The 26373-nt window shown below is 54.8% G+C and overlaps 8 protein-coding genes across 8 annotated transcripts; 3 read left to right on the forward strand and 5 right to left on the reverse strand.

Moving 5' to 3' along the window:
- Window positions 1-105: 105 nt before the first annotated feature.
- On the forward strand, window positions 106-1621 carry CDEST_07785 (Putative protein kinase; the record flags this gene model as incomplete). Its single annotated transcript, XM_062923944.1, has 6 exons — window positions 106-118; window positions 198-210; window positions 435-578; window positions 642-916; window positions 979-1202; window positions 1379-1621. Exons 4-6 carry the CDS (start codon window positions 694-696, stop codon window positions 1619-1621), a joined length of 690 nt encoding a protein of 229 aa, XP_062779995.1. The 5' UTR covers window positions 106-118; window positions 198-210; window positions 435-578; window positions 642-693.
- A 460-nt stretch (window positions 1622-2081) lies between these two features.
- CDEST_07786 (Putative Zinc finger C2H2-type) lies at window positions 2082-2610 on the reverse strand (the record flags this gene model as incomplete). The annotated part of the gene is made up of 2 exons (XM_062923945.1): window positions 2082-2266; window positions 2319-2610. 2 exons carry the CDS (start codon window positions 2608-2610, stop codon window positions 2082-2084), a joined length of 477 nt encoding a protein of 158 aa, XP_062779996.1.
- Window positions 2611-4119: 1509 nt separating this feature from the next.
- Window positions 4120-6972, reverse strand: CDEST_07787 (Putative tetratricopeptide-like helical domain superfamily, malT-like TPR region; the record flags this gene model as incomplete). The annotated part of the gene is made up of 3 exons (XM_062923946.1): window positions 6790-6972; window positions 6581-6737; window positions 4120-6532 (listed from the first exon to the last, which is right to left on the reverse strand). Exons 1-3 carry the CDS (start codon window positions 6890-6892, stop codon window positions 4120-4122), a joined length of 2673 nt encoding a protein of 890 aa, XP_062779997.1. The 5' UTR covers window positions 6893-6972.
- Window positions 6973-9544: 2572 nt separating this feature from the next.
- Window positions 9545-13215, reverse strand: CDEST_07788 (Putative zn(2)Cys(6) fungal-type DNA-binding domain, fungal transcription factor). The gene is made up of 6 exons (XM_062923947.1): window positions 11947-13215; window positions 11870-11882; window positions 11808-11817; window positions 10865-11752; window positions 10704-10814; window positions 9545-10651 (listed from the first exon to the last, which is right to left on the reverse strand). Exons 1-6 carry the CDS (start codon window positions 11999-12001, stop codon window positions 9839-9841), a joined length of 1890 nt encoding a protein of 629 aa, XP_062779998.1. The 5' UTR covers window positions 12002-13215; the 3' UTR covers window positions 9545-9838.
- On the reverse strand, window positions 12952-16175 carry CDEST_07789 (uncharacterized protein). Its single transcript, XM_062923948.1, has 5 exons — window positions 15978-16175; window positions 15741-15847; window positions 14857-15625; window positions 13970-14754; window positions 12952-13905 (listed from the first exon to the last, which is right to left on the reverse strand). Exons 1-5 carry the CDS (start codon window positions 16014-16016, stop codon window positions 13650-13652), a joined length of 1956 nt encoding a protein of 651 aa, XP_062779999.1. The 5' UTR covers window positions 16017-16175; the 3' UTR covers window positions 12952-13649.
- A 1-nt stretch (window position 16176) lies between these two features.
- Window positions 16177-22119, forward strand: CDEST_07790 (Putative ABC transporter-like, ATP-binding domain, AAA+ ATPase domain, CDR ABC transporter). The gene is made up of 5 exons (XM_062923949.1): window positions 16177-18060; window positions 18176-19073; window positions 19141-19863; window positions 19937-21372; window positions 21458-22119. The coding sequence occupies exons 1-5, from the start codon at window positions 17183-17185 to the stop codon at window positions 21828-21830; spliced, it is 4308 nt and encodes a 1435-aa protein (XP_062780000.1). The 5' UTR covers window positions 16177-17182; the 3' UTR covers window positions 21831-22119.
- A 197-nt stretch (window positions 22120-22316) lies between these two features.
- On the forward strand, window positions 22317-23036 carry CDEST_07791 (Putative D-ribose pyranase RbsD/L-fucose mutarotase FucU, RbsD-like superfamily). Its single transcript, XM_062923950.1, has 2 exons — window positions 22317-22562; window positions 22709-23036. Exons 1-2 carry the CDS (start codon window positions 22412-22414, stop codon window positions 22993-22995), a joined length of 438 nt encoding a protein of 145 aa, XP_062780001.1. The 5' UTR covers window positions 22317-22411; the 3' UTR covers window positions 22996-23036.
- Window positions 23037-23589: 553 nt separating this feature from the next.
- On the reverse strand, window positions 23590-24413 carry CDEST_07792 (uncharacterized protein). The gene is made up of 3 exons (XM_062923951.1): window positions 24267-24413; window positions 23931-24042; window positions 23590-23823 (listed from the first exon to the last, which is right to left on the reverse strand). The coding sequence occupies exons 1-3, from the start codon at window positions 24308-24310 to the stop codon at window positions 23734-23736; spliced, it is 246 nt and encodes an 81-aa protein (XP_062780002.1). The 5' UTR covers window positions 24311-24413; the 3' UTR covers window positions 23590-23733.
- Window positions 24414-26373: the final 1960 nt, after the last annotated feature.

Below are 26373 nucleotides of genomic sequence, written 5' to 3' on the forward strand. Positions count from 1 at the left end.
CCGTGACCGTTTACTGGTATTGAAAAGCTTGCAATAACTTTGCCAATATCAGAATCAACCAAGATAGCAAAGTGGTTGGCGAAGCACGTTAAACAAGATGCATAAATGTTCCTTGTAGGTGAGTTTGCTATGGAATTTCAATTACGTAGGGATAAGGTACCTGGTTCTAACATTCACCGTCACTGTGACTGTCCCAGGAAACAAACAATAGTGAGTTCTCCCTGATGAGAAGCATCAACATCAACTGTCGATGACGTAGTTGTGTGGTTTTCTCCTACTCAGGGGCGGGCGAGCTGATTCCAAATAGCCTGATTTTAAACCATGGCAAACACGAAAAACCCCGTTTCCCGACTTCTCCCTCTAAGGCAACTTTCGCAGCGTTCTTTCTCGGTCAACCAGTTCTATCCCAAAATAGCTCCAAGACACTTGCCTAGGTTTTCAAACCTCATCCGTGTTCCCTATGGTAGAAGCATCAGGTCAATATCCACCGTTGTGGGCCAATCCGGCCGTGTATACATAACAGGTGAGGTGCTTCAGCGCCATCGCGAGGATCATAACCTCAGCGTCTTCAAAACGGAGTAGGTTTTAGATCCATCCAGCCATCTCACACTGTAGTATTTTTACTGAACCGTTTCTCCCAGGTCTGATCACAAGCAATTTGTTGTGAAGCGCGTGCCTAAGCCGTTCTACAACATGTCTCTACGCCTTGCGGCCGAGTTTGCAGGCTCCTATAGTCTTCGAATGCACATCGATTGCAACCACGATGAAAGCACTTTAGTCTACCCCTATTACAAAACCACCCTGCTTTCCTTGATTCAGAATGATCCGGAATTTCCTACGCTGGAGCGCAAGAAGATTCTACGACACACAGGAGAAGCAATACAAGAGCTTCACAGCAAAGGCTGGATTCACATTGGTACGTTTGACCAACCAGTTGTTGCGACTCACGACGGCTCACTAACTGCTACATCTTAATAGATGTAAAGCCTGACAACATATTGGTCAACTGGATTAGCGACAGCAATGGCAACAAAACAGTTGCCGACGTGGCCTTGGGCGATTTTGACATCGCCTACAAATTGGAAGATGGACAGTCGCGTCAAACACCTTACGCAATAGGCAACGCGATGTGGCGAAGCCCAGAGGGGCACACTGGAACTGGTGTGACCAAGGCGTCGGACATATTCTCCTATGGGCTGGTAGTAAGTGGTCTGCTCATCTCTACCCTGGAAGGCTTCAAGCTGATATTATTCCCAGTGTATCTACGCCCTTGGAGGTGGTGACTTCCTCCTTGTAAATGATTACCAGGAACTTGTGCAGAGTGGTGTAACACCGGAGCAAGAGATTCTCACTCGACATTTTTCCTACTTTGGGCCAGTTCTCCGAAGGACTTCTCAAACAGATCGAAAATGAGAATTGGCGGAGCGCTCTGAAGGCTGCGGGGGCAGTGGCGGAGGAGGCAGTGAAGGAAGAGCCCATGCTGAGATTCACACATTGGGGAGCAGAGCTTGGCCCCGAGGCACAGAACATGATATCTGGAATGACAAACCCGGACCCAACAGCCAGAACAACGATAAGCCAGGTTCTGGCTCATAGATGGTGGCAGGATAACACTATCTAGATAGCTGTTCGTGCTAGCCGCGACGGTGGGAGGGACCCATCCATACCCGTTAGTCAATCTCATCATACCAACTTTTCTTCGCTAGCTCGCTATTGATTCCCACGTCGCAATCAAGCTCATGAAATATCCACCTCTCATTGTCGACTGCTACCGCGTCGTTGCAGTCGCCTGCAAGACCGGGGAAAGCCGGCCAAGTAAAGTTGGACGTCCATGGTATGCCGTAGACACCCACATCATTATTTTCCGGCGGAGTAGATGAAAACTCCGAATCATCACCAGACAAGGGATTTGCAGTAGAGTTTGTGTGCTTCACCTGCCCTGCAGTAACGTCGGAAGTTTCCGGGGTATTGACAAAATGACGGACGACTGGAGCTCGCTGTTGCTACTGGACGACGACCTGGACAATCTTGCTTGCGACGGGCGGCTGCCTCTTTGTTCAAAGCCAATGTCAAACTCGGTCTTACAGCGGCTTTTTCTTCCTCAAAAATGTCGACTCGGTCCTGTTCCTCCCGCGGGTGGTAAACCGACTGTTGCTAAATCTCCTTCTGCATGACTTTTCCCAATGTGCGGAAAGCGCTCCCAAGTTATGCTTTAGCTTAAGACAACGGGGACATTGAATTTCGGCACCATCAAAGTCTGTGTAATCTAAATAGAGCTTGTGTCAGCTATGCTAAAACATTCGGGGCTTATTGCTTACGGGTAGAGAAATGGCGCAGAAGGTTGGATTTCGTTGAGTACTGTGTTTTCTGTCCACAATGTGGATATGGGCAAACATAATCAATCTCGCCTCTTGGCCTTCGACAAGCCACTTCGCCGTCGATTTCCGATGGCTGTCGTTTTCTCTTTTTTGGAAAGCTTGTGTTTGTTGCTTTTACTTCAGCAAAGTGGGATAACGCAAGATGCTCAACAAGCGCTTTTGCATCGTCGCACGGCGTAGAGCAACCAGGGCAGGCCCAGGTCGACATTTGAGTGTTACTGGAGGCACACATCACAACACTTATGTCGGGAGACGTCAGTTCCTCACAATATATAAATAAGCTCGAAAGATGGCAGCGACCCTCATTAATGCGACCTTGTGAGGAAAGCAAGCCCGCTGTCTCCACATTGTTGGTTCTAGATGTAACCTACTCGTGTGACATCTGCTGCAAGGACCTCGCAGACAGCACAAAAATGGTTAAGCGCGAAGAGCTGCGCGGCTAGAGGCACGAAGGAAAGAGATGCCAAGGGGAAGTCTTGGTGTGTACATGCCAGTAAAGGAAAGTGAATATGGCCTGCATCATCGCCGCAAAGAGAACTGTCAGTCCCCCCCGGATTTAATGTGCCGTCACGTAAGTTGCAATCTCAGCGAAGCTGCAATGCTTATCTACGTTAAAAGCAGACTGACTGAGCGTGAGACTTCACGCAAATGGATGCTATCAAAAGTCAGGTCTAGCAGACCGTTGGTTGACCGACGGATACGCCGCGTTGGCGCATGACTCTCAGACAAGAGTTCCAGAGGCTGGTTGGTGTTGCCAATTTCGAAGCACGAATAGCAACGCCTGGAACTACCTACTTTGTAGCCGATGAAAATGGACAGGCAGCACATCGTGGTTACGCATGGTTGAAAAAGTTCTAACACACTTTCCACGTTGACCACGCAGCACCAGCTTGCACGATAAGCATGGGTTTGCATCCCGTTTGTCTTGAACGTCACTGTTGCACTTGGACATATGCATTCTGGCAGTCATCCAAATATGACACGCGCTATTAGGCGGAAACCAAATACTTTACTGCGACGTCTTCTCTGCAACAGAAAGTCCCATGGCTAGATGTAGAAACAAATAGGAGAATTTTGAACGCTGAAGAATCTCCGTCCAAGTTAGCTATAAGTCATTTGCATTACGGAGACATTGGTTTAGATGCTGGGCAAACCCACGCACAAAGCAAATGGCATCATCATGATCAACGTCAGATGCGCGCGCTTACGGCACTGTCGCAGCATTCATCACTGCCGGCTGGGACCAACCAGTGGCCTTTTTTCGTTTTTTACCAGACTTGCTTACCAGCAGATTCAGAGGGGCAGCCTTCCTAAACCATGGGCAGGTTGCGTTACGAAGATTTGCCGTCAAAGGACTGGAGGGGCACTTCGGATTCAGGATTCAAAGTTAGTCAGTCATGAACATAACAGAGCCCGAGTTAATGATTGCGACAGGATACTCGGGTTAGGAGACAAATCCCGGAGAATCGACATCTTCGACTGCGGCACAGCCTAGCTCGCTCGAAACCACCCGTGGGCTCTGAACAGGTACGGTGGATGGTTACAAAGTACCAACCGGAACAATAACACATGGCTGCTTGATTCGGTCATGTAGGAGAGAAGGACACGGGGTGTCCGTGAGAAGCCGCCGCAAGGAGGAATCGAAGTCACCAATTCTGCTTGTGATCGGCAGACTGTAGACGTAGCCATCGGTATTCATGATCTATCCGGATGACATCTGTCAATTCCGTCTTCAATTTAACTACCTTTGCCTATTCTCGTCGTCTCCGTCGACCGTTTCCTGGGCTTGGTCTGCTCTCGTGAGGTCGACTATCGTCTGGGTTGTGGTTGGTTCCCATTTGCCAAAGAGATCCCCATATAGCTTCAGCGCTTCCACTGTATGACGCTCTGCATCATTGTGCTTTCCCTGCGCGGTGCACGTCGCTGAAAGTGCAAACCTAAGAGCGAGGTAGTTCTTATCATTCTTACCAAATATATCCTCATGTAGCTTCAGCGCTTCCACCAGATGACGCTCTGCATCATTGTGCTTTCCCTGCGCGGTGCACGTCGCTGAAAGTGCAAACCTAAGAGCGAGGTAGTTCTTATCATTCTTACCAAATATATCCTCTTGTAGCTTCAGCGCTTCCAGTAGATGATGCTCTGCATCATTGTGCTTTCCCTGAGCGGTGTACGCTTCCGAAAGTATTGACTTAAGCCAGATGTTGCCCTGATGCTTCTTGCCACTGATATCCTCTCGCAACTTCAGCGCTTCAACCAGAAGATGCTCCGCATCTTCATGTTTCCCCTGGGCGTTGTATGTTTGCGCAAGTTGAAGCATGGTGAAGATTGTGCCGATATTCATTTTACCGTTGATCTCAATCTCTAGCTCTAAGACCTCTGCCATTATCGTTTCTGCCTCTGGGTACTTTCCTTGAGAGCTGTATGTTTTTGCAAGTCGAGCCATAGTACTCATTGTCTCTAGATCCTTCTTGCCAAGGAAGTCCTCTTGGAATCTGAGCAATTTTATCTGGATTTGCTCTGCGACGTTATATTTCCCTTGCCTGTGGTATACTAACGCAAGTTGAACCATGGCCTGGAACTGGGCTGTGTCCAAGCTGATTTCTTCAAGAGATTGAAGCAGAGTTCTTGGCTTTAACACTTCCGTCAGGATCTTCTCTGCATCGTCGAGCTTGTTGCCATTTTTGAGGAATGCTGCAAGTCTTGTCATCGCAGTGAGAGTTGTGCGATGCCTCATGCCAAAAGCCTGCTGGGTTAGTTCGACGGCTTCTAATGCAACCTCTTCTGCATCCTCGTATCGTTTTTGAATGGCATACAGCTCTGCAAGTTTGTTCATGTTTAGCAGTGTGATAGGGTGCGTCACCCCCAGTGAGGCCCGCCCAAACAAGTATGCTTTTCGAGTAATAGCCAGCATTTCGTTGTATCGGCCGCGATTCAAGAGGTAGTCATTGACTTTCATCAGAAGAGCCGCAATTTCTTGATTTGCATCCGCTTCGCAAACCTCAGCCCACTCACTGCTCTGCAGCGCATGAGGAAGCCATAACTCGTATTCTTCCCAGGTCTCCTTCGGATTCGAGGGAAAGAGGTCTGATATGAGAAGTAGGGCTATCTTGGAAAACCGCGCGGCCTCCTCTCGGCGCGTTTTCCGGCTCAGGGCATATCGAGCGGCGTCCTGTACAAGCCCGTGCATCTCGTAAGTCTGACCGGTTTCTTGGGGCTTCCGCGCGGATAGGAACGAGAACTCCCTCAACCGAACCACAGCAGTAGCGGCGGCGTCATCATCGTCATCCGATTCATCGTCACTCTCTGTGGGCGAGGTCGGACTGCTTGTGCTTTGTCCGATGTTGGCGCGGCACGATCTTGCCGCTGCATGGATGAAACTTTCGGGAATGTTCTCATTGTGGACGTAGGCGAGGGTGAGAAGGAGGTTGTATGCTGTGTGGTCCTTCTTTTTGAGGTGGTCCATCGAAATGCTCCATGTCTGAAGAATGCTGTTCGGGACGGCAGGTCTGCGATGTCGGTCGTGTTCTGACTTCTGCAAGATCTTCCACCTTTTTTTTACTTCATCCAGCCTCGATAAGTACTGCGCTATCGGTACGGACAACCGGCGGATGTACGCCGCGGCCTGCGATACAGCCAGAGGAAGATAGTCCAGCTTTGTCAACAACTCGGAGACGGAATCCTTTTCGTCGTTGAGGACATCATTTCCTCTCGTGCTCTCAAAGAGTGCCGTGGCCTCGCCAGCCGTCATCCGACCGACTTGCAGTCCCTGTCGAACACCCACAAGACTGCCCACGAGCCTTTCGTCGCGAGTGGTCCAAAGCACAGTTCCAACGGGGCCCCGGGGTATGTAATCGTAGAGGCAAGTCTCCTCGGTCGGGTTTCCGTTGTCCCTCGTAGATCCCGAGTCTGAACCAACACCAAAAATGCTGATGTCGTCCGCGTTGTCGACAACGAGAAGCCAGCGAGGCTGCGCCTCTATCCAACCGCGCACGGCATGAAGCAAGTCCTTGCCCTTCTTGTCAAGCCCGGCTTTTCTTGCAAGGGCTTCGTAGTCTTGCGTGAACGTCGCCTCGTTGTCTGCGTGGACCCAGTAGACGGCGCAGTTCGTCTGATGGAAACGGCTGTACGCAAACTCGAGTGCTATTTGCGTTTTCCTGCGATCGTCAGCGGTTTATCCCCGCAACAGGGCCATGGCAGCCTACCCGGACCCCCCCAGACCCCAAAGAGCAGCGCTCTGGTATTCGTCGACGGGAGGGAGCAGAGCGTCAAGGCTGGCGACGACATCGGGCCGGTCGATGAAGTCCTTGTTTTGTTCGAAAGGGAAGACGAAACTCGGCCGTGCTGTGGTCGGTGTTGGGCCTAGAAGTCATGAGTCGATCTTCGGGCGATGAGGGAATAATGCTATGCTTACGGGTGTCCGAAACAGTTACGTTGAGCGTCCCTCCCGTTTCAACATGGGCGCCGGGGAATGCGACATGCCCGGTCGTCGATCCAAAATGGGTCTGCCGGTCCATCGCGGCGAACACTTCGCGACAAGAGCCGCTAGCCAAGCGCAGTTTGCCTGCTGGAAACTATGGGGCAAACTTTCCGAGTCAGCTTTCGAGATGAGCATACGTCGTTGAAGGGCGGGGAAATCAGGCTGCATGTTGGTTATCAGGCTGTGCCAAGGATATATGTGCACGTGATTAAGTTGTTAAGCCATATCTTACGAGCCTGCAGCCTCTCGAACCAACATTCAGTCGATTCGTTTTACAGCTCCATCGACCACCAAACTTTGGAGGCACTTTTTCTTTGGAAACTTCAAACCAAACATTCAAAATACACCGCTGGGTGGCTGCAGGAGATTGGTGCGGTAGAGGGCCGCATCTGCCACACTCACAGACAGACCCGGCGAACACGGCCCCACTCCCGGTCCGGACCCGGCAAACATGACGGCCATTTCTCCGGACAACCGGATCCACCAGCCACATCCTTCGCGACAGGGTAACCCGAGCCGAACAAAAAAAGATAGGCCGCGTTTGCGGGGTGCATCGAATCACCACCCCGTAAAGCCGCCCCGCTCACCAGAACCATCACACCCTTTCGCACACCCAAGCTCCGCACAGACGAAAACCCCAAACGCCACATTTCTCTCTCTCTCTCTCTGTCTCTCTGTCTCTCCGCCTCCTCTAGTCCCCCCCCCCTCGGCCCTCCCCGTACTGGAGACTCTTTACTCCTCTGACCCACGAGCATATTCTCTGCCCAAGAGGTAGGTGTGACGACGAGGGCCGCTGCGTCCCCTCGCCCTGCGGGCGCCTCGGATGCACAAGGCACACCACGTGCCACGAGGAAAGACGATGCGCCGACGTTCTGGATCGCCCAAAAACCCTTCCCCCAAAAGAACCACCACGCCCCCCAGACGCTATGTATGACGGTACGAAGAGGGTTTAGTTTGGGTAGGTAGATCCCCTCATCACTCCCCCTCCCCTCTTTCGCAGTTGGAGAAGTCACTTCGGCATTCGGCAGCCGTGTGTGTAGTCAAGTCGTCCAGCTGCAGCGCCAGCGTTCTCGCCAACGCAGGTCAGCACAGGTCAGGCTCCCACGCCTCTTCGCAAATCGAGCCCGAATCTGCATTCATCACACGACGTCCCCCCTCCCCACTTCCCCCCAACGTGCGCAAGAGAAATGGAGAGGGGGGGGGACAGAGAAAGCGCTGTCTGCCCTGGCCTTCATTTTGAGGCTATGAGGTTTAGTAGACTGGCCGGCTGGCTGACTGGGGGGCACTTTGCACAGTCAGCTACACGCACCTCCGCATGATTGGTACTCGCAGCCAAGATGACATGACTGGGACCCCGTCCAATGCTGAGTTGAGATGTGACAAAAAGGGCCGAACACGGGTCGGTGTGGGCTTTGCGAGGATCACCTGCTGTTCCCAGGACGCGGAGCAAGCAAGCCCATCAGGCCGGATTGGCGGTTGATCCCAAGCCTCGTCTCCTCTCCTCTCCTCTCCTCTCCTCCCCTAGAAAGTCTCATGATATGGAGTCGTCGCGTCTCCTGTCGATTTTTATTCCATCTCGGACTCGATGCTCGGTCTTGCCCCTCAGCCCTACCTACATAGACTGCATTGAGCGCAATCTAAATCCAGGAGGCGAGGAAGGGCGAGCCTCGAATGTGACTTGACCGGTTCCCTTCGCCTACGTGTCTCCCACCCTCCAGGGAAACGGTGCAAATATCGGAAGGGGGTCTCCCAGTCTGCAAAAACTCTCGCTGCTGGAACCGAGATGCACGACGTTCTATCTGTAGTTTCTTGGGGTTCGGGCCAGCGGGGGAGGGGGGTGTGGTTGCATTGTGTGGTTCGAGGCGCATGGCTTTTGCGTTTGCTGGAGGGTGCGCCCGGAAACATCAGACGAACGAAATTGCATGCCCAGATCGGTAGCCGCCCGCAGGAGATGCAGATTTTCCTACGACATTCCATTACAGCTTCTCCGCGTCCATCGGAGAAGACATACACGGGAGGGAAGAGAGAGGGGTCACACATTATGGCCCAATGAGGGCGTATTCACGTGTATATGCAGACTGGTTGACGAGATCAATAGATAAGGGCGATCGATCCCTTTCAGGTTGAACATGTACGGACATGAAAAAACTAAGGTAGAAAACGCTTTCCAAGTGGCGTGTCTGATATTCCGTGTACATTAAACGGCGTTTGCTAATGTTTATGGCCCCCCATCGTGAGTTGTGGGCACACATCGTGTCTCGCCCCCCCCCCCTGTCCCTGGCCATGCAGGTCAATCAGCCTGAATGGCCGCGGCCCCCCTGTACGAGGCGGGACGAGACCCTGGCCAACCCTTTTTCAAAGCGGCTCCGTCTTCCCCCAACACTGGTTGGCGGACAATCATGCCCAGTGGCATCGGTATTGGTCGAGAACACGTCGACTCACCTGAAGAAGGTGGCGGGGGTCCCGGCCCATGAGACTGAGAGTGTGTGGATGCAATCATGAGCTGCATTAGCTCCGCTCGACGTTGTGGGCTCGTTTGCTCGCTCCACAGACCCCATGAGCGATGGGGAGCCCGGTGTATGCCTCTGCGATGCTGTGCCCGCTGTGCGATCGCACGAAGGACCGCTTTGGCTACGCTTCTGTTTCCGCCCAGAGATCATCGAAAGAGCCTTGAGATGAAAAGATAGTGTGATATATTCAAGCATCGATCTGACCCCTTTTTCCCGGCGCCCAGCGCCCAGCCTATTCAATCTTCGCCCCCTCGCCCTCCCCTCTCCGTTAACCCAAGTCTCCTTTTTCCTCCCATGGTATCGTATCCGTTAAAATGCCGTAACAGTGTTCGCCGTCTCTCCGTCGTGATATCGTGACAAACGTCCCCCGGTAGATGTTGCAGGTCCAAAGGGGGCTTCCCACATCCGTGTGCTCGTACACTTCCTCCCGTCCCCTGTCGAACTTTACATGAGCTGCTTGCTCGTCCGCCCTCTCAGCCAAACACGAGGCCGAACTTCATGCTCGCCGCTACCTGCTTCCACAAGTCCGGACAGGCCTCCGCGCCCACCTGTTCCTTGCCATAGGCTCGCATGTCCATCCGTCTCCACACATCCATGACCACGGCCCAAGGCTTCTCTGTATCTACCGCCCCCTTCTTGCCGCCGAGCGACGTGAAAGCCTGCCGCACGAGGCCCCGGTCCCGGCTGCATATGGCGTGGCAGGCCGAGAAGAATAGCGGCCACAGCATCGACTGACCCGTCCCGCCGTGCGACACGGCCGCCGCGCAGTGCCACAGCGCGGCCTGCGCGTGCTTCTGCACCAGGCTGTGCGAGGAAGGGTACTCGGAGATGGTGCTGTACAGGTAGACCAGCGCGCTCTGTCTGTAGGCAAGCGCAGTGCTCGTGATCCACCTGATGTTGGCGAGCTCGGCCTCAGACGCGTCCTCGGGCCCGTCGACGATGCGGTTGACCAATGAGAAACCCGGTGGCAAGATCGGACCCCAAGATTCCAAGGCCCTCTCGATAGCCTTGAAGGTTGTCTGGTACTCGGTGCGGAGGACTGCGAACTTGGATGCCTGGCCCGTTGCCATGGCGGCTTGGAGTTCGCACTTCATCGTGATGAGTTCCCCGAGACGATGCAGGGTGGGCCAAAGGTCGTCGGCCATGCCGAACACGGGGTCGATGCCGCTGAACATAATGGGGGGTGGCGAGCTGCCGGGAGAGTAGGCTCGATTGGATGAAGGGGCCGCAAAGACAGGCGACGAGCCGTTCGTCAAGGCATTCAGGACGTCAAAGTAGCGGAACACCTGCTTCTGGTTAGCGTCACGATTAGAAGCCTTTGTGATGCTGACAACCGACCTGCTCGAAAAACTCAACGCTGGCCGGCTTTGGAGAAGCCATGGCGCTGATAATGTGCCATGCTCCTTGGAGATGGTTGTGGATAACGTTGGGCAGGCTTCGTTGCATCAGCTGCGCCGATTAGCTCATGCTTTCCACTCGCGAGACGATGGAATCTTTACCAAGTCATACTGTAGAAGAAGCACTATGGTAGCCAACGCTTCTTCAAACCCATCGCCGTCCTCGATGATTGCTGATAGCCCAGCCACGGCTCTTTCGTGGAAACAAGCGGAACCCTCTGTGTTCTCGAGACCAAGATATTCCCGATGCGCACTGGCCAGGGCGTAGATGGCGCTTCGGACGGCAGAGCTCCTGTGCGATAGAGGGAGTATGTGCTGCTCGTAGGGGTTGCTGACGTCCTCTTTGAAACCCATCGTAGGCAGCATCACTTTCGAGTAGTGATCCAGCAAACCGGTGTCCTCCGGGCATTCGGAGACACCGTGGTACGCTGGCGGCAGCAGGCTGGTTAACGGCGGAGAAACGGTCGACCAAGCTGGTTCGCTCCAAGACATTTCGAGGCTGGCCGAAAAGAAAGAGTCATCTGGCGCTTGCAAACCATCGTTCGTAGTCGTAAGAGAAAGTGGTAAGTGAGCCTCGGCCTGCTTCTGGCGGGAGCCCATGTCCGTGAATGTTGTGTATTCGTTCTCGTACATGTCCGAACTTCCGTATCCAATATCGTAGGCGTAAGAGTCATCAACGTCATCGCAGAGAGGGAAAACCGAGTCTATCGAGGCTGGAAGACAGTTGTCCACAGATGTCGACGGTGAAAGAGAGTTCTCGGCGTCAGCCCGCGGTCCATCAGGCGGAGTGAGTATGGCCGTGTCCGGGCTCGTTTGCAGGTCGGTGTTGCCTGCCTGGCTATCGGAATCGTCGGATGCCGCGGCATCTTGAATTTCTATTGTCCTAGTTGAAGTTCTTCGCTTCCTCTTCTTGATCGGTTCGTATACGCAGTTGACACCGGCTTGCACGCAGCGGAGGCATTGCGGATGTTCTTCGGAGCACTTCTTCCTCTAACAAGGGTGTTGGTTAAAACGATCGAACTGCGGCTTGGGCGAGCCAACCAACCTTGTCTCGGCTGGATTGAATTAGCGGAGAAATCTCGAGACCGGGAAGAAGAGTCGACTTACCAATATTTGCAACCTGTAAATCGTAAAAGACAAATGTCAGATGAATGAAGAACTCCGGCAAAGAGGCTCGCACAAACCTGCTCTTGACCGAGTCTTGATGGGTCGTGGACGAATGGGCTGGTTGACGAGCATCTTGCTGGTTAGATGGAGGTGGTATCGGATACACAGTGAATGAGATATACGAGAGTCGCGATTATGCGGTAACAAGACGGAGGTTTAATAACCTTCCCGTCACATTCAGTCGCAGCCGATGTCAGTGATAAAATCTGGCAGGACGTTGCAACCGCAACAACGGGCGACGGGAGGCAGAGACGGTGGTATTATAACGAGCCACACCCACAAGAGACAGGTGGACAGGGTTCCCCAAATACCCCAGCTTCCGTGAGGGGAATGAAGTGTGTGTCCTCAAAGGGTCGAGCACAGAAAATCGACAGATTTGGAGAAAGCCAAATGATGAGTTCGGTGACATGCCGGGCAGCAAAGCACACACTGACTCCCGCACCCAAGCCTTCTAGACATGGCCAGTAGTCCGGGGTCCCCAGAAAACATCGAGACCAGGCGCGCATCAGCAAATTAACCGGCGATTCTTCCCATGCCTTCGCAGCCATTTCGGACCATGGGTTCGATGTGCTTTTGTGGAGAAAGATGGGCCGTGTGGGCTCTGAGCTAACCGCTTAGCGACTCCCCAAGATGCAAGGGTCGAAATCTGGCCGTCGTCCGACATCGCCAGTCAACGATGTGGCAGGTGGCGCGACGGGTGTCCAATCATCTGATCAAGCAAGCATTGTGCGCAGACGAGGGGATGATCGAGACGAGAGACTTGGCTTTGCCACCTGTTGCGAGAGGCTGGCCGTGTTGGGGCGCAGAGAGAAGTATAGGGTCTTTTGTTCAAACTTTAGCCTTTAACCCCTTTGTAACGCAGATGCGTTTGTGGTCTGGACCGTCGCCATCTCAGTTTCTGGAATAGTGGGCACAGAGGCAGCAGCTCGGACTTGGAACGTCGACGCATCTCGTCGTTCGTATCCAGCCAGGCACCCCCCTCTCCCTAAGAAGTAGAATTGGGGACTGCTCGGCGGCCTTGCCCACCATGAAGATGACCACATGGAACGACGGGTGACTCGTGAAGCGATGTGGCCGAGGAGGAGGATCTTGATCGATGTATGAACACAAAGTAGAGAGTAGCGTCATTGGCTGTACTTGGTATAATGGTTGTTGGTGATGCTGTGTGGTGTGGTGTCGAGGTTCAGAAGTGGCTGGTGGACCGCAGGAGATATGGTGTGATGGCGAAGCGGCATGAGCCTTGAGTGATTGGTTCCAGCTCCGGGCCAGTGAATCGGTACATCGGCTAAACCTGCTTTCCGGAAAAAGCACAAGCCATAGTGGAGCCGAGGGCCCGGAGTGGGTTCCGCCCGGAGTGAACCGGCTACTTTCACCCGGTCTCTTTAACAATCGATTGCCTGGACATCAGCTTTCATCTCATTCTACCTGATTCAGCAAAGTATATTCAACGTCAAGTCGTCAGATATTTCCAACTATTATGTGGTTTGCACCATGATACTTCTACTAATGTTACATCCTGTTATTTCGCGCATTTGAATCTCCTCCAGTCCGGGGGGGGTTATGCAACAAAGCCGTTTGGCCGAAGGCTGCCAGCCCAGATGCTGATGGAAACCCCAGATACCGATGGAAATAGACCCGGCGCCCGCTTCGTATCGCGTCGACAAATGACAAAACCAGACACACATACACACACACACACACGATTTCTCTCCCCGTTCTCTCAAGAAACCTGCTGCTCCCGCCGCGCCTTGGCGATGGCGCATGTTCCCAGCCGCGTCAGCTCCGCCACGAAGGCATCGACGATCTTCACATGCGCAACCTCATGCGGCGTCAGCTGGCGATTCCGCATCCCTTCTATGAGCTCCGGGACGGACTTCAGGAGCTCGATGTCTTCCTCCGCCTGCGGATGCAGAGGCTGCAGCAGCAAGTTGCAGAAGATTTCCAATATCGCCGACATTGGATAAAACACCACCAGCCTAATTTCAATATTTTAGCGAGATGAGACTCAAGTCTGACAGAGCACGGTAGAGTGCTGCTTACCAGAAGGCCACATGCTCCACGCCATGGATCGCGGCCTTGAGAAAGTGTAGTGTCGATCGGCTCGCCTGCACCGACAGGGCCTGGCTCGAGCTCACCCCCTCCAAGCCGCTGCTTTCGCCGCTGGCCCAACAGCGGCACCTACCACTCGCTCGGTGGATCATGGCCATCAGGTAATGGTACTCAAAGTGGAGAATAATCTCCTCCATGCCGAGCCGGCCCTTTCGGACCACGGCTGTCCCCCGGGGGAAAGTCAAGGTCGGCCGATACGACGGCGGCACGGACGCCCGCCACCTCTCGAGCTCGTCGTCCAGCTCGCGGATGTCCCTGAGGAGCTCGGCGTCTCCCTTCTTCAGTGCCGAGATCGAGTACAGCTTCCTGGAGATCTTGGACTTGATGATGGTCAGCTGCAGCGAGTCCGGCTGGATGGCCGAGGTGACGGTGGCCTCGTCGAGGAACGACGGCGAGGCGCTAGCTTCGTCGTCGCTGCTGCGTGCCCACCAGTCCATCCGTGGCAACGTCAGGTCGCAATGCTCGTCGTTGATGGTAGGGGGCTGGCCCGTGCGGAGAGAGATATCTTTGTCGAGCTTGAACGAGAGCCAGAAGAGCCTCCGCAGCTGGTTCCTTACGCGCCAAGCATGGTCGTCATCCTCGGCCGAGGGCGTCTGGCAAGGGCTGAGGCTCGTGCCAGACTCGAGGTGCGCGCCTAGCATGAACAAGATGCGACATGTGGCAGCCTGGAACATGGCCCCTTGCTGGAGGTGGCCAGTGAAGAGGTGGAACAGACTCTGCCCAACCCATGGGGTCAGTGGGGGTTCCCTTAATTGGATACGATACGCTGAACCAACAGAAAAAGAAAGAAGAAAAAAAGAAGAAGAAGAAAAGCTTACCAACATGAAGACAGTCTCAACAGCAGTGATGTTTGTGCCTTGCAAAATGGTCGGCATTAGGTTTTGCGCCGCACGGGCGCACGCCTCCCCATCTATCTCGGGCGACGACTTCCAATCCGTCTGAAAGAGCGAGACAATGGCGAAGAAGGCGAAGACGCAAGATTTGGCCGTGACGACTTCGAGCGTCAACACCGTCTGAGACGTCTGATACGCCAAGTCGACGGTCTCCAGGAACAGGACGTAGTCGATGACTGGGAACGACAGGCCGAAGCGGGACGCTCGGAAGAGGGCCAGATACTCCTCGACGACGGTCCTATCGGGCAACTCTCCCGCAGAGCTTGGCTGGGGGGCATCCAGAAAAACGGGGACAGGGTGCTGTGCCTGCCAGATCGGTCCCATGCCAAAGAGGGTGTGGAACGAGGCATCCTCTCCAGCCCTGGATCGGATCCAGTCCTGGCCATCGGGCGAGAAGAAGGGGATGCCGTTGTAGGAGCTGATGTCTCCCAGATAGTAACCGGCGAAGTGAATCTTGCCCACGGTTGCGCCGGAAGCGCGAATTGTTGAGTCATAGGCACGGCCTTGGGCTTTTTCCCGTGTGCCGTTGGTGGGGGCACCGGGTGGGTCTGGCCCGGCGGACAAGGGCGCCGAGGATGACGCTGGAGACATGGATGCATCCCGCGTCTCCCCTGTCTCCTGGTTGCGTTGAGCCGCCTTCAGAGCCTGCTCGATGCGGTTGAGGCGGGCGACCAGGTCTTTCTCCGATCCGGCCCTGCACGGGTCGTAAATCTCTTGTGCTCTCGTCCCGTCGCGATCGTCCACATCATTCATGACCAAAGTGGATCGACCTCAAAAGGGGGCGGGTTTCCGGCAAGCCACTCACTCACCTTGTTGTGCTCACTCGCTTCTTCACCTTGGCTGCGCGGTTGAAGGTGCAAGTCATCCCATGGTGTTTGCACCAGTTGCATTGCGGCACAGCCCCATCGCATTGGATCTACAGCGCCAGGGGTTCAGAATCAGTAATCAGTATTTTTTGTGATGTGAGACAGCGACTCATCGAGAAAGAACCACACGACAGACAGGCAAACAGACAAACAGACAAACAGACAGACAGACAAGCATACCTTTCTCCTGTGGCAGGAATCACACGCTCGTTTCCTCATGTTTTGGTCTCTGTGGTTCTGATTCGACGATAGCCGCCGCTGCACGCGGCCGCGCTGGCTGTTTCCAAGAGAGGAGAGGAAGGGAGAAAATTTCCGCGTCGTATTGTTGTCAACGAACAAAACAGCCAGATCTCACACGCACTCAACTCAACTTTTTTTTTCTCCTCCGCAAATGGTCGGGAACTTGGCTCGACACCGGCGAGCGTTCCCCCCTTTGATACAAGTACCGAGATCCCCGCTGACTCAGCGGCATTTGAAACCGGTTGACTAAGCGGGAACCACCCAAAAGAGACAAACTTTGATTTCTTCGGTGCTTCTGATTGGCTCCAGCGGCGAACCTAAAATGTCAAACTCTAGCGCCGACCCCACTCCGGTGGCTCAATCCAGTCCCCGTGCGCCCCGGCGCTTCGACTCGCGCCGCGCGCCGAGTGACTTGTTGGCCGACACACGCAACTGCGCCGAGCGTGCGATGCGGCCAATGGACATTCGCGAATGGCGTGCTCGCCGCTTAGTCAGCGGCCTCGCCAACATCAATGACAAGTTCAGTCCGATCTTTTGGGGGGGAGGTTGCGCAAATGAGCAAATGAGCAAATGAGGCTCTCGGAACGCACGGTCAGTGGTATGGATGGTCCTGGTCCCCGGATCAGCCCGCGGCATCCCACCCGTACCACGCGCGAAAACTGCAGGGTTTTACGAGAGATGCATCCTGTTCTTCCTATCAAAGTTGGCATTACGAAATTTCCCCTAATTATTCAGCGGACCGGCCACGCACTTCGGACATTGCCAAGGGGGCTCGAGGAGCCTTTTTTCGTCCGTACAGTTTGTAATCGATGACGAGATGACAGCATGTCTGCCACGCGTGGGACGCTTCAGACGCCAAATGCCCATGGGCACACCGTGGGGCGCCGGCGAATATCCCTCCAAGTTGCCCAATCCTGCCGTCCAGTCCGGCCCCCTTTGGACCCATAATCCGTAATCTGAGGGGGTCTTACAGAGATCTCAGGTAACTGTAGATCGGACACTAATCAAATCTACAACGCCGAGTCCGTCGACCGTACCTGCTGGTCTCCAAAGAATGAAAACAAATAAGGGGCCCGGCACCCTGTACGTTCCCAGTCACTTCCGTTCTTCAAACCGCCCTGGGCATATCGTGTATCCTTCCTGCGATGACCTTCACCGCACCCGACACCAAAGAAGAGGTCACGTTAAGTTCTTCGTCAATCCGTGCAGGCGTCATGGAGTCCGACGGCACGCTGGCCAGCGGCTCCAACTACGAGCGGTCCATCGAGCTCGACGCCGTTCCCGATGACAACAACAACAACAACAACAACAACACCACTTGGTCGCTCAAGCACAAGGTCGAAGCCGTCCGGGAGAGGGACCAACGCTCCGGCTTCCCGGCCCGCGAGCTCGGCGTGACATGGCAGAATCTCACGGTCCAGGCCGTCAGCTCCGATGCGTCGATACACGAAAACGTTCTCACCCAATTCAACATCCCCAAGCTCGTCAAGGAATCCCGCCACAAGCCTCCCCTGAAGACCATTCTCGATAACACACACGGATGTGTGAAGCCCGGCGAGATGCTCCTCGTCCTCGGACGCCCCGGGTCGGGTTGCACAACCTTGCTCAACATCTTGGCGAACCACCGCCGGGGCTACAGCTCCGTCACCGGCGACGTCCACTACGGCTCCATGACCGCCGACGAGGCCCAGCAGTACCGGGGCCAGATCGTCATGAACACGGAAGAGGAGCTCTTCTTCCCGACGCTCACCGTCGGCCAGACCATGGATTTCGCGACCCGCCTCAAGATCCCTTTCCACCTGCCCGAGGGCGTCACGTCTAACGAGGAGCTCCGCGTCCAGAACAGGGACTTTCTGCTCGAGTCCATGGGCATTCAGCACACCTTCGACACCAAGGTCGGCAACGAATACGTTCGTGGCGTGTCCGGCGGCGAGAGGAAGCGCGTCTCCATCATCGAGTGCATGGCGACGAGGGGATCCGTATTCTGCTGGGACAACAGCACCAGAGGTTTGGATGCCAGCACGTAAGTGGACTTTTTCCCTTTCTTCCCTCCCGTACTGTTTCCATGAGAAAAGGGATCGTTCAACAAGAGCCGCTATCAACATGTGAACCTTGGTTGATCTGACATTTGAGAACAGAGCATTGGAGTACACCAAGGCCGTCCGCGCCATGACCGATGTCCTCGGCCTCGCGTCCATCGTGACGCTGTACCAGGCGGGCAACGGCATCTACGACCTCTTCGACAAGGTGCTCGTCCTCGACAACGGCAAGGAGATGTACTACGGCCCCATGAAGGAGGCCCGCCCTTTCATGGAGAGCCTGGGCTTCATCTGCTCCGACGGCGCCAACGTCGCCGACTTCCTCACCGGCGTCACCGTCCCTACGGAACGCGCCGTCCGCCCGGGCTACGAGAAGACCTTCCCCCGCAACGCCGACGCCCTGCGGGCAGAGTACCAGAAGTCGGACATCTACCCGAGGATGGTGGCCGAGTACGACTTCCCGACCAAGGAGGACACCAAGGAGAGGACGCGGCTGTTCAAGGAGGGCGTCGCCGGCGAGAAGCACAAGCAGCTGCCCGCCAACAGCCCCCTGACGACGAGCTTCGCCACGCAGGTCAAGGCCTGCGTCGCCCGGCAGTACCAGATCATCTGGGGCGACAAGGCGACCTTCATCATCACGCAGGTGTCGACCCTGATCCAGGCCCTCATCGCCGGCTCGCTCTTCTACAACGCCCCGAACACCTCCGGCGGCCTGTTCATGAAGGGCGGCGCCCTCTTCTTCGCGCTGCTCTTCAACAGTCTGCTGTCCATGGCCGAGGTCACAAACTCCTTCACCGGCCGGCCGGTCTTGATCAAGCACAAGTCCTTCGCCTACTACCACCCCGCCGCGTTCTGCATCGCCCAGATTGCCGCCGACATCCCCGTCATCCTGTTTCAAGTCACCATTTTCTCCGTGGTACTCTACTTCATGGTCGGGCTGAAGACAACGGCAGAGGCCTTCTTCACCTTTTGGATCGTAGTTGTCGCCACCACCATGGTAAGTCGTTGGCCGCTGCTGTTTCCTGTTACTGAGCTCCTCCTCCCCTTTACTTACACATTTCTAGTGCATGACGGCCATGTTCCGGTCCATTGGCGCGGGTTTCAAGACTTTCGACGACGCCTCCAAAGCCTCCGGCTTCCTGGTCAGCGCAGCCATCATGTACAACGGCTACATGATTCAAAAGCCCCAGATGCACCCTTGGTTTGTCTGGATCTTCTGGATCGACCCGTTGTCCTACGCCTTTGACGCCCTCATGTCGACCGAGTTCCACCGTCAGCTCATCCCGTGTGTCGGGCCGAACTTGGTGCCGAATGGCCCCGGGTACACGGACCCGGCGCACCAGTCTTGCGCCGGTGTGGCGGGAGCCGTCCAGGGAGAAACCTCCCTGACCGGCGACCAGTATCTCTCGGCTCTTTCGTACAGCAAGAGCCACGTGTGGAGGAACTTTGGTATCGTCTGGGCCTGGTGGGCGCTCTTCGTCGCGCTCACCATCATTGCCACCTCCCGGTGGCGCCCCTCGGCCGAGAGCGGATCTTCCTTGCTCATCCCCCGCGAGAACGCAAAGAACGTTCGCGTCCCTCGCGAGGACGAGGAAGCTCAGTCCTCCGAGGAGACCGCCGTGGAGAAGGACAAGAGCGACAGCGAGAAGCGGGACGGCGGCGACAACGCCAACCAGGACCTCGTCCGCAACACCTCCATCTTCACCTGGAAGGACCTCACTTATACCGTCAAGACCCCGTCAGGAGACCGCGTGCTGCTCGACAAGGTCAGCGGCTGGGTACGACCGGTAAGTCATCATCATACCAAACTGCTATTGAGACAAAACAGGAGAGTCAATCGTGACTAACTGTTACTTTTAGGGTATGCTGGGCGCCTTGATGGGCTCGTCCGGCGCCGGAAAGACCACTCTCCTGGACGTCCTCGCCCAACGCAAGACAGACGGCACGATCCGCGGCTCCATCATGGTCGACGGCCGCCCCCTTCCCGTTTCCTTCCAGCGGTCGGCCGGCTACTGTGAGCAGCTGGACGTCCACGAGCCCTACGCCACCGTCCGTGAGGCCCTCGAGTTCTCGGCCCTGCTCAGGCAGAGCCGCGACACCCCGCGCGCCGAGAAGCTGGCGTACGTCGACACCATCATCGATCTCCTGGAGCTGCACGACCTCGCCGACACCCTCATCGGCCGCGTCGGGAACGGCCTCTCGGTGGAGCAGCGGAAGCGCGTGACCATCGGCGTCGAGCTCGTCTCGAAGCCCAGCATCCTCATCTTCCTCGACGAGCCCACGTCCGGCCTCGACGGCCAGTCCGCCTTCAACACGGTCCGCTTCCTCCGCAAGCTCGCCGACGTCGGCCAGGCAGTCCTCGTCACCATCCACCAGCCCTCCGCCCAGCTCTTCTCCCAGTTCGACACCCTCCTCCTGCTCGCAAAGGGCGGCAAGACTGTCTACTTTGGCGACATCGGCGACAACGCCAGGACCATCCGCGACTACTTTGGCCGCTACGGCGCCCCCTGCCCCGAGGAGGCCAACCCGGCCGAGCACATGATCGACGTCGTCTCCGGCCACCTCTCCAAGGGCAAGGACTGGAACGAGATCTGGCTCTCTTCCCCCGAGCACGACGCCGTCGTCCGGGAGCTCGACCACATGATCGACGACGCCGCCTCCCGGCCGCCGGGCACCAGCGACGACGGCCACGAGTTCGCCCTGCCCCTCTGGGACCAGGTCAAGATCGTCACGCAACGCGCCAACGTCTCCCTCTACCGCAACGTCGACTACATCAACAACAAGTTCGCGCTCCACATCTTCTCGGCCCTCTTCAACGGCTTCTCCTTCTGGATGATCGGCGACTCCGTCGGCGACATCACCCTGCGCCTCTTCACCATCTTCAACTTCATCTTCGTCGCCCCCGGCGTGCTCGCCCAGCTGCAGCCCCTCTTCATCGACCGCCGCGACATCTTCGAGACGCGCGAGAAGAAGTCCAAGATGTACTCGTGGATCGCCTTCGTCTCGGGCTCCGTCGTCTCCGAGGTGCCCTACCTCATCATCTGCGCCGTGCTCTACTTCGTCTGCTGGTACTACACCGTCGGCTTCCCGAACGACTCGGCCCGCGCCGGCGGCACCTTCTTCGTCATGCTCATGTACGAGTTCGTCTACACCGGCATCGGTCAGTTCATCGCCGCCTACGCCCCCAACGCCGTCTTCGCGTCCCTCGTCAACCCGCTCATCATCGGAGTCCTCGTCTCCTTCTGCGGTGTCCTCGTCCCCTACTCCCAGCTCCAGACGTTCTGGAAGTACTGGATGTAAGTAACCTATCCTTCTTTCATCCCTTCTCTCGCTTTTATTTTTTATTTTACTGGCGATCAATGCTAACAGACGCCACCACAGGTACTACCTCAACCCCTTCAACTACCTGATGGGCAGCATGCTCGTGTTCGACGTCTGGGGCACAAAGGTCGAGTGCAAGGACCAGGAGTTCGCCCTCTTCGACCCGGCCAACGGCACGACGTGCGGCGAGTACCTGGCGGGCTACATGCAGGGGATGGGAGCGAGCAGCAACCTCATCAACCCCGACGCCGTGTCCGAGTGCCGCGTGTGCCAGTACCGCGATGGCAGCGACTACCTGCGGACAATCAACCTCAACGAGTACTACTACGGCTGGCGCGACGCGGCAATTGTCGTCATCTTCGCCTTCAGCTCGTATGCCCTGGTCTACCTCCTCATGAAGCTTCGCACCAAGACTTCAAAGAAGGCGGAGTAAACTGGCGCTCCCTTTCTTCATCTGAAGTCTCATCACACACGTCAAATACCCCCACGCACCTAGAATACTCAATCAACTACAGAATCTTGGATGGTGCAGCTCTCTCACGAGTGGCTCTCAAGATTAATTAGCATTTAGCATCGCGCATCTCGTCTCATCGGCATTTTTTTGATTTCCTGGCATCTTATCTCTCTCGTGCCAGGCTGGAGTTTCCATCACAGGGAGGGTTCATTATTGGGTAAAGTTAATAGATCTCACACTACACAAGATAGAATGGAAAACGCGGTTCTTAAAATTTCATCACGTTGTGAAAATGACACTGAGAAGTGAAGTGGTGATGAGAAAATGTATGAGATTGAAGTTGTTTTGCAGTAAAACGTTCAGGGTGACCCAACCCCACCTTTTCGAAACGGCGTGGGGACCACATCTCACCGCCATCGACATCTCAAAGCTTAAGGTAAAAAATAGCAGCACTCACTGTCTTTTCCATAACCCCTCGACCCGAATCTCAGTTTCTCAGAAAAGGGCTAACCTCCGCATCATAAGCCGACACCCCGGATCCCACATAGTCCCAAGAAGTTATGCCTCTCAAAGGAATCTCCCCCGTCATCTCGCCCGACCTCCTCAAGGTGCTGGCCGAGATGGGCCACGGCGACGAGATCGTCCTCGCCGACGCCCATTTCCCGTCGCACTCCATCTGCCCGCCACACATCCCCGTGCTCCGCGCCGACGGTGAGTTTCCCTGCTGATCCTGATCCTCAAGAAAAGACTTTCCCCATGATTGCTTCCGTGTCCGTGTCCCCCCCTTCAGCCTGTCTCCAAGGACCATTCCCCCTTCTTAGAAGAGCCAAAAAATGCTGAGCCGCCGCATAAACAAGGCATTACCGTCTCCCGCCTCCTCGCCGGCATCGCCCCGCTTCTCGAGCTGGACAGCTACGGCGTCGTGCCGGTCGTCATGATGGAGGTCGTCAAGGGCGACACCTTTGATGCGGCTGTCGAGGGCGACTTCCGCTCCTCGCTCGGTTACGACGGCGAGATCGAGAAGCTGGAGCGCTTCGCCTTCTACGAGCGCGCCAAGAAAGCGTTCGCCATCGTCGCGACAGGGGAGACGAGGAAATACGGCAACATCATCCTCAAGAAGGGCGTCACGCCCATCGAGGAGTAAAGGGCCCGCGAAACGGGCATTGCTGGGATTCGGAAGCTGTGATTAGGATTGTGAGGGGGGGGGGGGGGGGGGGGGGGGGCTGCGGTCGTCCCGAGTTTTGTCTCCGCTCCTGATTGGCCGATAGACAAAGCAAAAAGCATGAGAACTTGCGGTCCCAATCGTTCGAAGATCGTTCCACAGAGCACAACCACTCAGGCTGTAATGGAGCGATCCCAGAACTCGTGGAAGAAATGTGCGTGCGCCAGTGAGACACGTCAGAGCGGCAGTTGGCTTTTCCCAGCCTGGCGGACTGCCGTCCATCAACTCGACTGTAAACCAAGTCAACATCAGGAAGACATTGGAGCTAGGCGAGTAGTGATTCTTGCTTCGTTCCTCAAGGATGTCCTGGGCCTTCCTTGTCTTCGTACTTCGATAGTCGTGTTCGTGTTTTCTGAGGCCAAGCGGAAAGCTGATCAAAGTCGCATCAAGAGGAACTGTTTTGATACGTCGATGAGCCAAATTCCTTTAGCGAGGCAGTCTCGACGCAGACAGTGCGGAGGTTTGATTCAGACACAGAAATACTCAGGTAATAGTCTCGCGAGTTTTGTTCCTTAAATCTTCAATATATTAAAGTTATCCCAAGAAGGCTAATGAGAACGCAAATTGATCCAACAGGGCAAACAACGCTACAACTGCAGCGGAGCCCTCGCTACTCGGCACAACTAAAGGCTACACAACATTCTTCCTCAGGTCCGTATTTTACAAGTGGGTGTAGTCGTGGCCTCCATGGACAAACCGAGACCTTACTGCGGAGACGGCATTTCGTGACAGAAGCTTGGCTTTCTTGTACTTTACACGCATCTTGTCAGCACGACCTGGCTGGTAGACAGGAGCCAAATGGATATGCAGAAGACAACCTCCGGCACGTAGCAGACAGTAAGGCATTGAAAACATACTGTTGTGTGGTCACTCCTCTTTACGACCTTTTCCTCGTCTTCAGAAGTCTTGCGGACGACAAAGGTGGGGCTGCGATTGAACTTGGTGTTCGACGTCAATTTGTCGTCGATACTGCCTTGGGAGAAGAGTCGAAAACGTCAGCAACCTGTTTTCCTCTTCTGTTTGTTTCTACTTCTTTGTCTTGCTTGAGTCCGTGGCTGGACGTCGACCACCAGAAAACCCATCGGCCTGTGTGACCTCCACTTGGGGCACGAACTAGGAATGTCGGAACGCAACTAAACGCAGGTCGGGATGGAGCAACAGTCCAGGGGGGCCGCGATTGGTATTTCACGTACGCAGAAGCTATAGAGAAGACTGATGTTAGGGAGTCAGACTCCATCCTAAACTGTCTTCGAGGACAAAAAGAAGAACTCTATCAGGTTTGGGGATCTCACTTGGCTAAGGGTGAAAGTAGGTGGAATTTGCAGCAGCGGGTTTGGGTCTTGCCCTTCAAGGCTATTTGTATTTCATCGTCAAAAGTTTAATTTTCAAAAAAAAAAAAAATCATCCGCAGGCGATTAAATGGGAGCCGCCGCAGGCTCATCTCAAAAACCGCAACCGATGGGATGACCAATGGCACGTGGGCGTTGCAATATGAATAGAGTTTGATTGTCTCGGCAGCAAATCCGCCGCCAAGCTCGAAGCATAGCCTCATCCTCCCTCCCCTCTCTTTTAAATCAAGGCTGCTCTACCCGTATTACCTTTTTTTATTCACGCAACCTGCTGGTCTGTCTCCAACCAGTGATATATTTTCAATTGTCGATGTTGTATCAACTCTGGATTCCGCGAAGAACTGCTTCTTAGTTGGTTGATATAACGAGAACCAACCCAGCGGAAAGCTAGACAAGAGCTTAATTTCGGTCATCCGAGTGGTTCTCATGACTCGGTTCTTAGGTTTTCACAACTGGTCCAACTCTTCAATCCTACATCGTGCAGGTATTGCTAATTTGGTAACGCCGTCCAGATACTTCCCAAAGCTCAGCCTTTGGTGAAGTTACAAGGACTTTGCAAATAAATGGTGTAACCAATGTTCTTGAATATTTTTTTTCTCTCTTACTTCAGGGTCCGTGGCCGACTCATGAAGCGATACCCTACGTCGGCTACCGGGCTCTGTTATCAACCATCGGGGAGCGAGAAGCTTTTTGAGAATCACGGAACCAAGAACTGCAAGAGATTGATTCGTGGCTGTGTTTTCGATGCTCTTCGTAAGAGGCTAAACAGGCAAGACTCTATCCATCGATTTTAAGAACGACTGACTCTCAAGAGACTTTCGCATACAAATCACAAATCAGCCCCTCTCACGCCAATTAAATCAAGCCCTCAACAACAGTACGTATCAAGAATCCCGTCGTCTGATACACAGGAATATGTTGCTTGTGCTCCCCATGTTAGTATCAAGTCTGTGGGTGCATGCGAGGATCTCTTTCGGCAAAGTGAAACGACAAATCAATCTATCTTTTCTGATTACTAACGAATGCAAGGACAAATGCCACAGAGGCTTTCGACCGCAGAGTGCCTTGCAGATGGGGCAGCCGATTACCGGGCCGGACTGAGGTACTGTCGGACTAGCCGACCCGGCAGGGATCCGGTTCATGCGAATGTCGCCGGTCCCGCATTTTACCCCCGGATGCCCGGGAGCCCGAGCTGCGGCGCGGGCCCAGCCCCGTGGCAGCCGTCTGGTCGACTGGCCTGTTCCAATACTCTTAACGTACTGAACCCAACGTTCGCACTCACCAGGCAAATCCTGATCCTTTGGGGATTTGAGCATGTTTGGACAACTGTTTCCATGCTTCATGTCCATTTTGACAAGTTGTCCCGGGCGCCGGAAAGCAACAAGCACACTTACTTGGAATGTCCACCATCACACCGTCGTCCATTCCTGACTTCGATCTTGAACAGAAGTTGTGTAAAGCACTTCCATAACGCAGAAATAGACAAAAAATACCACCTCAAGCCCTCAAACCAGAAAGAAGAAAGAAAGACGGAGATCTTCGTCACCCAACATCCCTTTTTGGTCCTTGGGAATGCCGGTAGAAACCCTTCTTGTAACTAAAAAAGACGGAGTGGAAAGCCGGGGTATCGCCAAAAAACAGGTCTGCGACGACGTCTATGTAAGGTGTTATCGTCGTACAACGTCTGACTCTTGTCGAAAAACAGCCAGAAACCACCATGAGGCCTCTCGGGATCAGTACGTCATCGACGAGAGGTCTGCCGGAGCTGGTGCTATTGTTCAGGCCTCGGCGAGAAGATGCCGCGGAAGGGTGAAACTGGTGTCGTGCCGCACCTCACTCTTCGACGACTTTTCTCGCCGGGCTTTTGGTTTGGGCAGTCCCACTACCTGGCCGAAGAGATTTCAAAGCCTACGATTCCGGTGTACCTGACCAAACTCCAGAACTGCAACAC

The sequence above is a fragment of the Colletotrichum destructivum genome, chromosome 5 (assembly GCF_034447905.1).
Source record: "Colletotrichum destructivum chromosome 5, complete sequence".
In the NCBI taxonomy this organism is placed as follows: domain Eukaryota; kingdom Fungi; phylum Ascomycota; class Sordariomycetes; order Glomerellales; family Glomerellaceae; genus Colletotrichum; species Colletotrichum destructivum.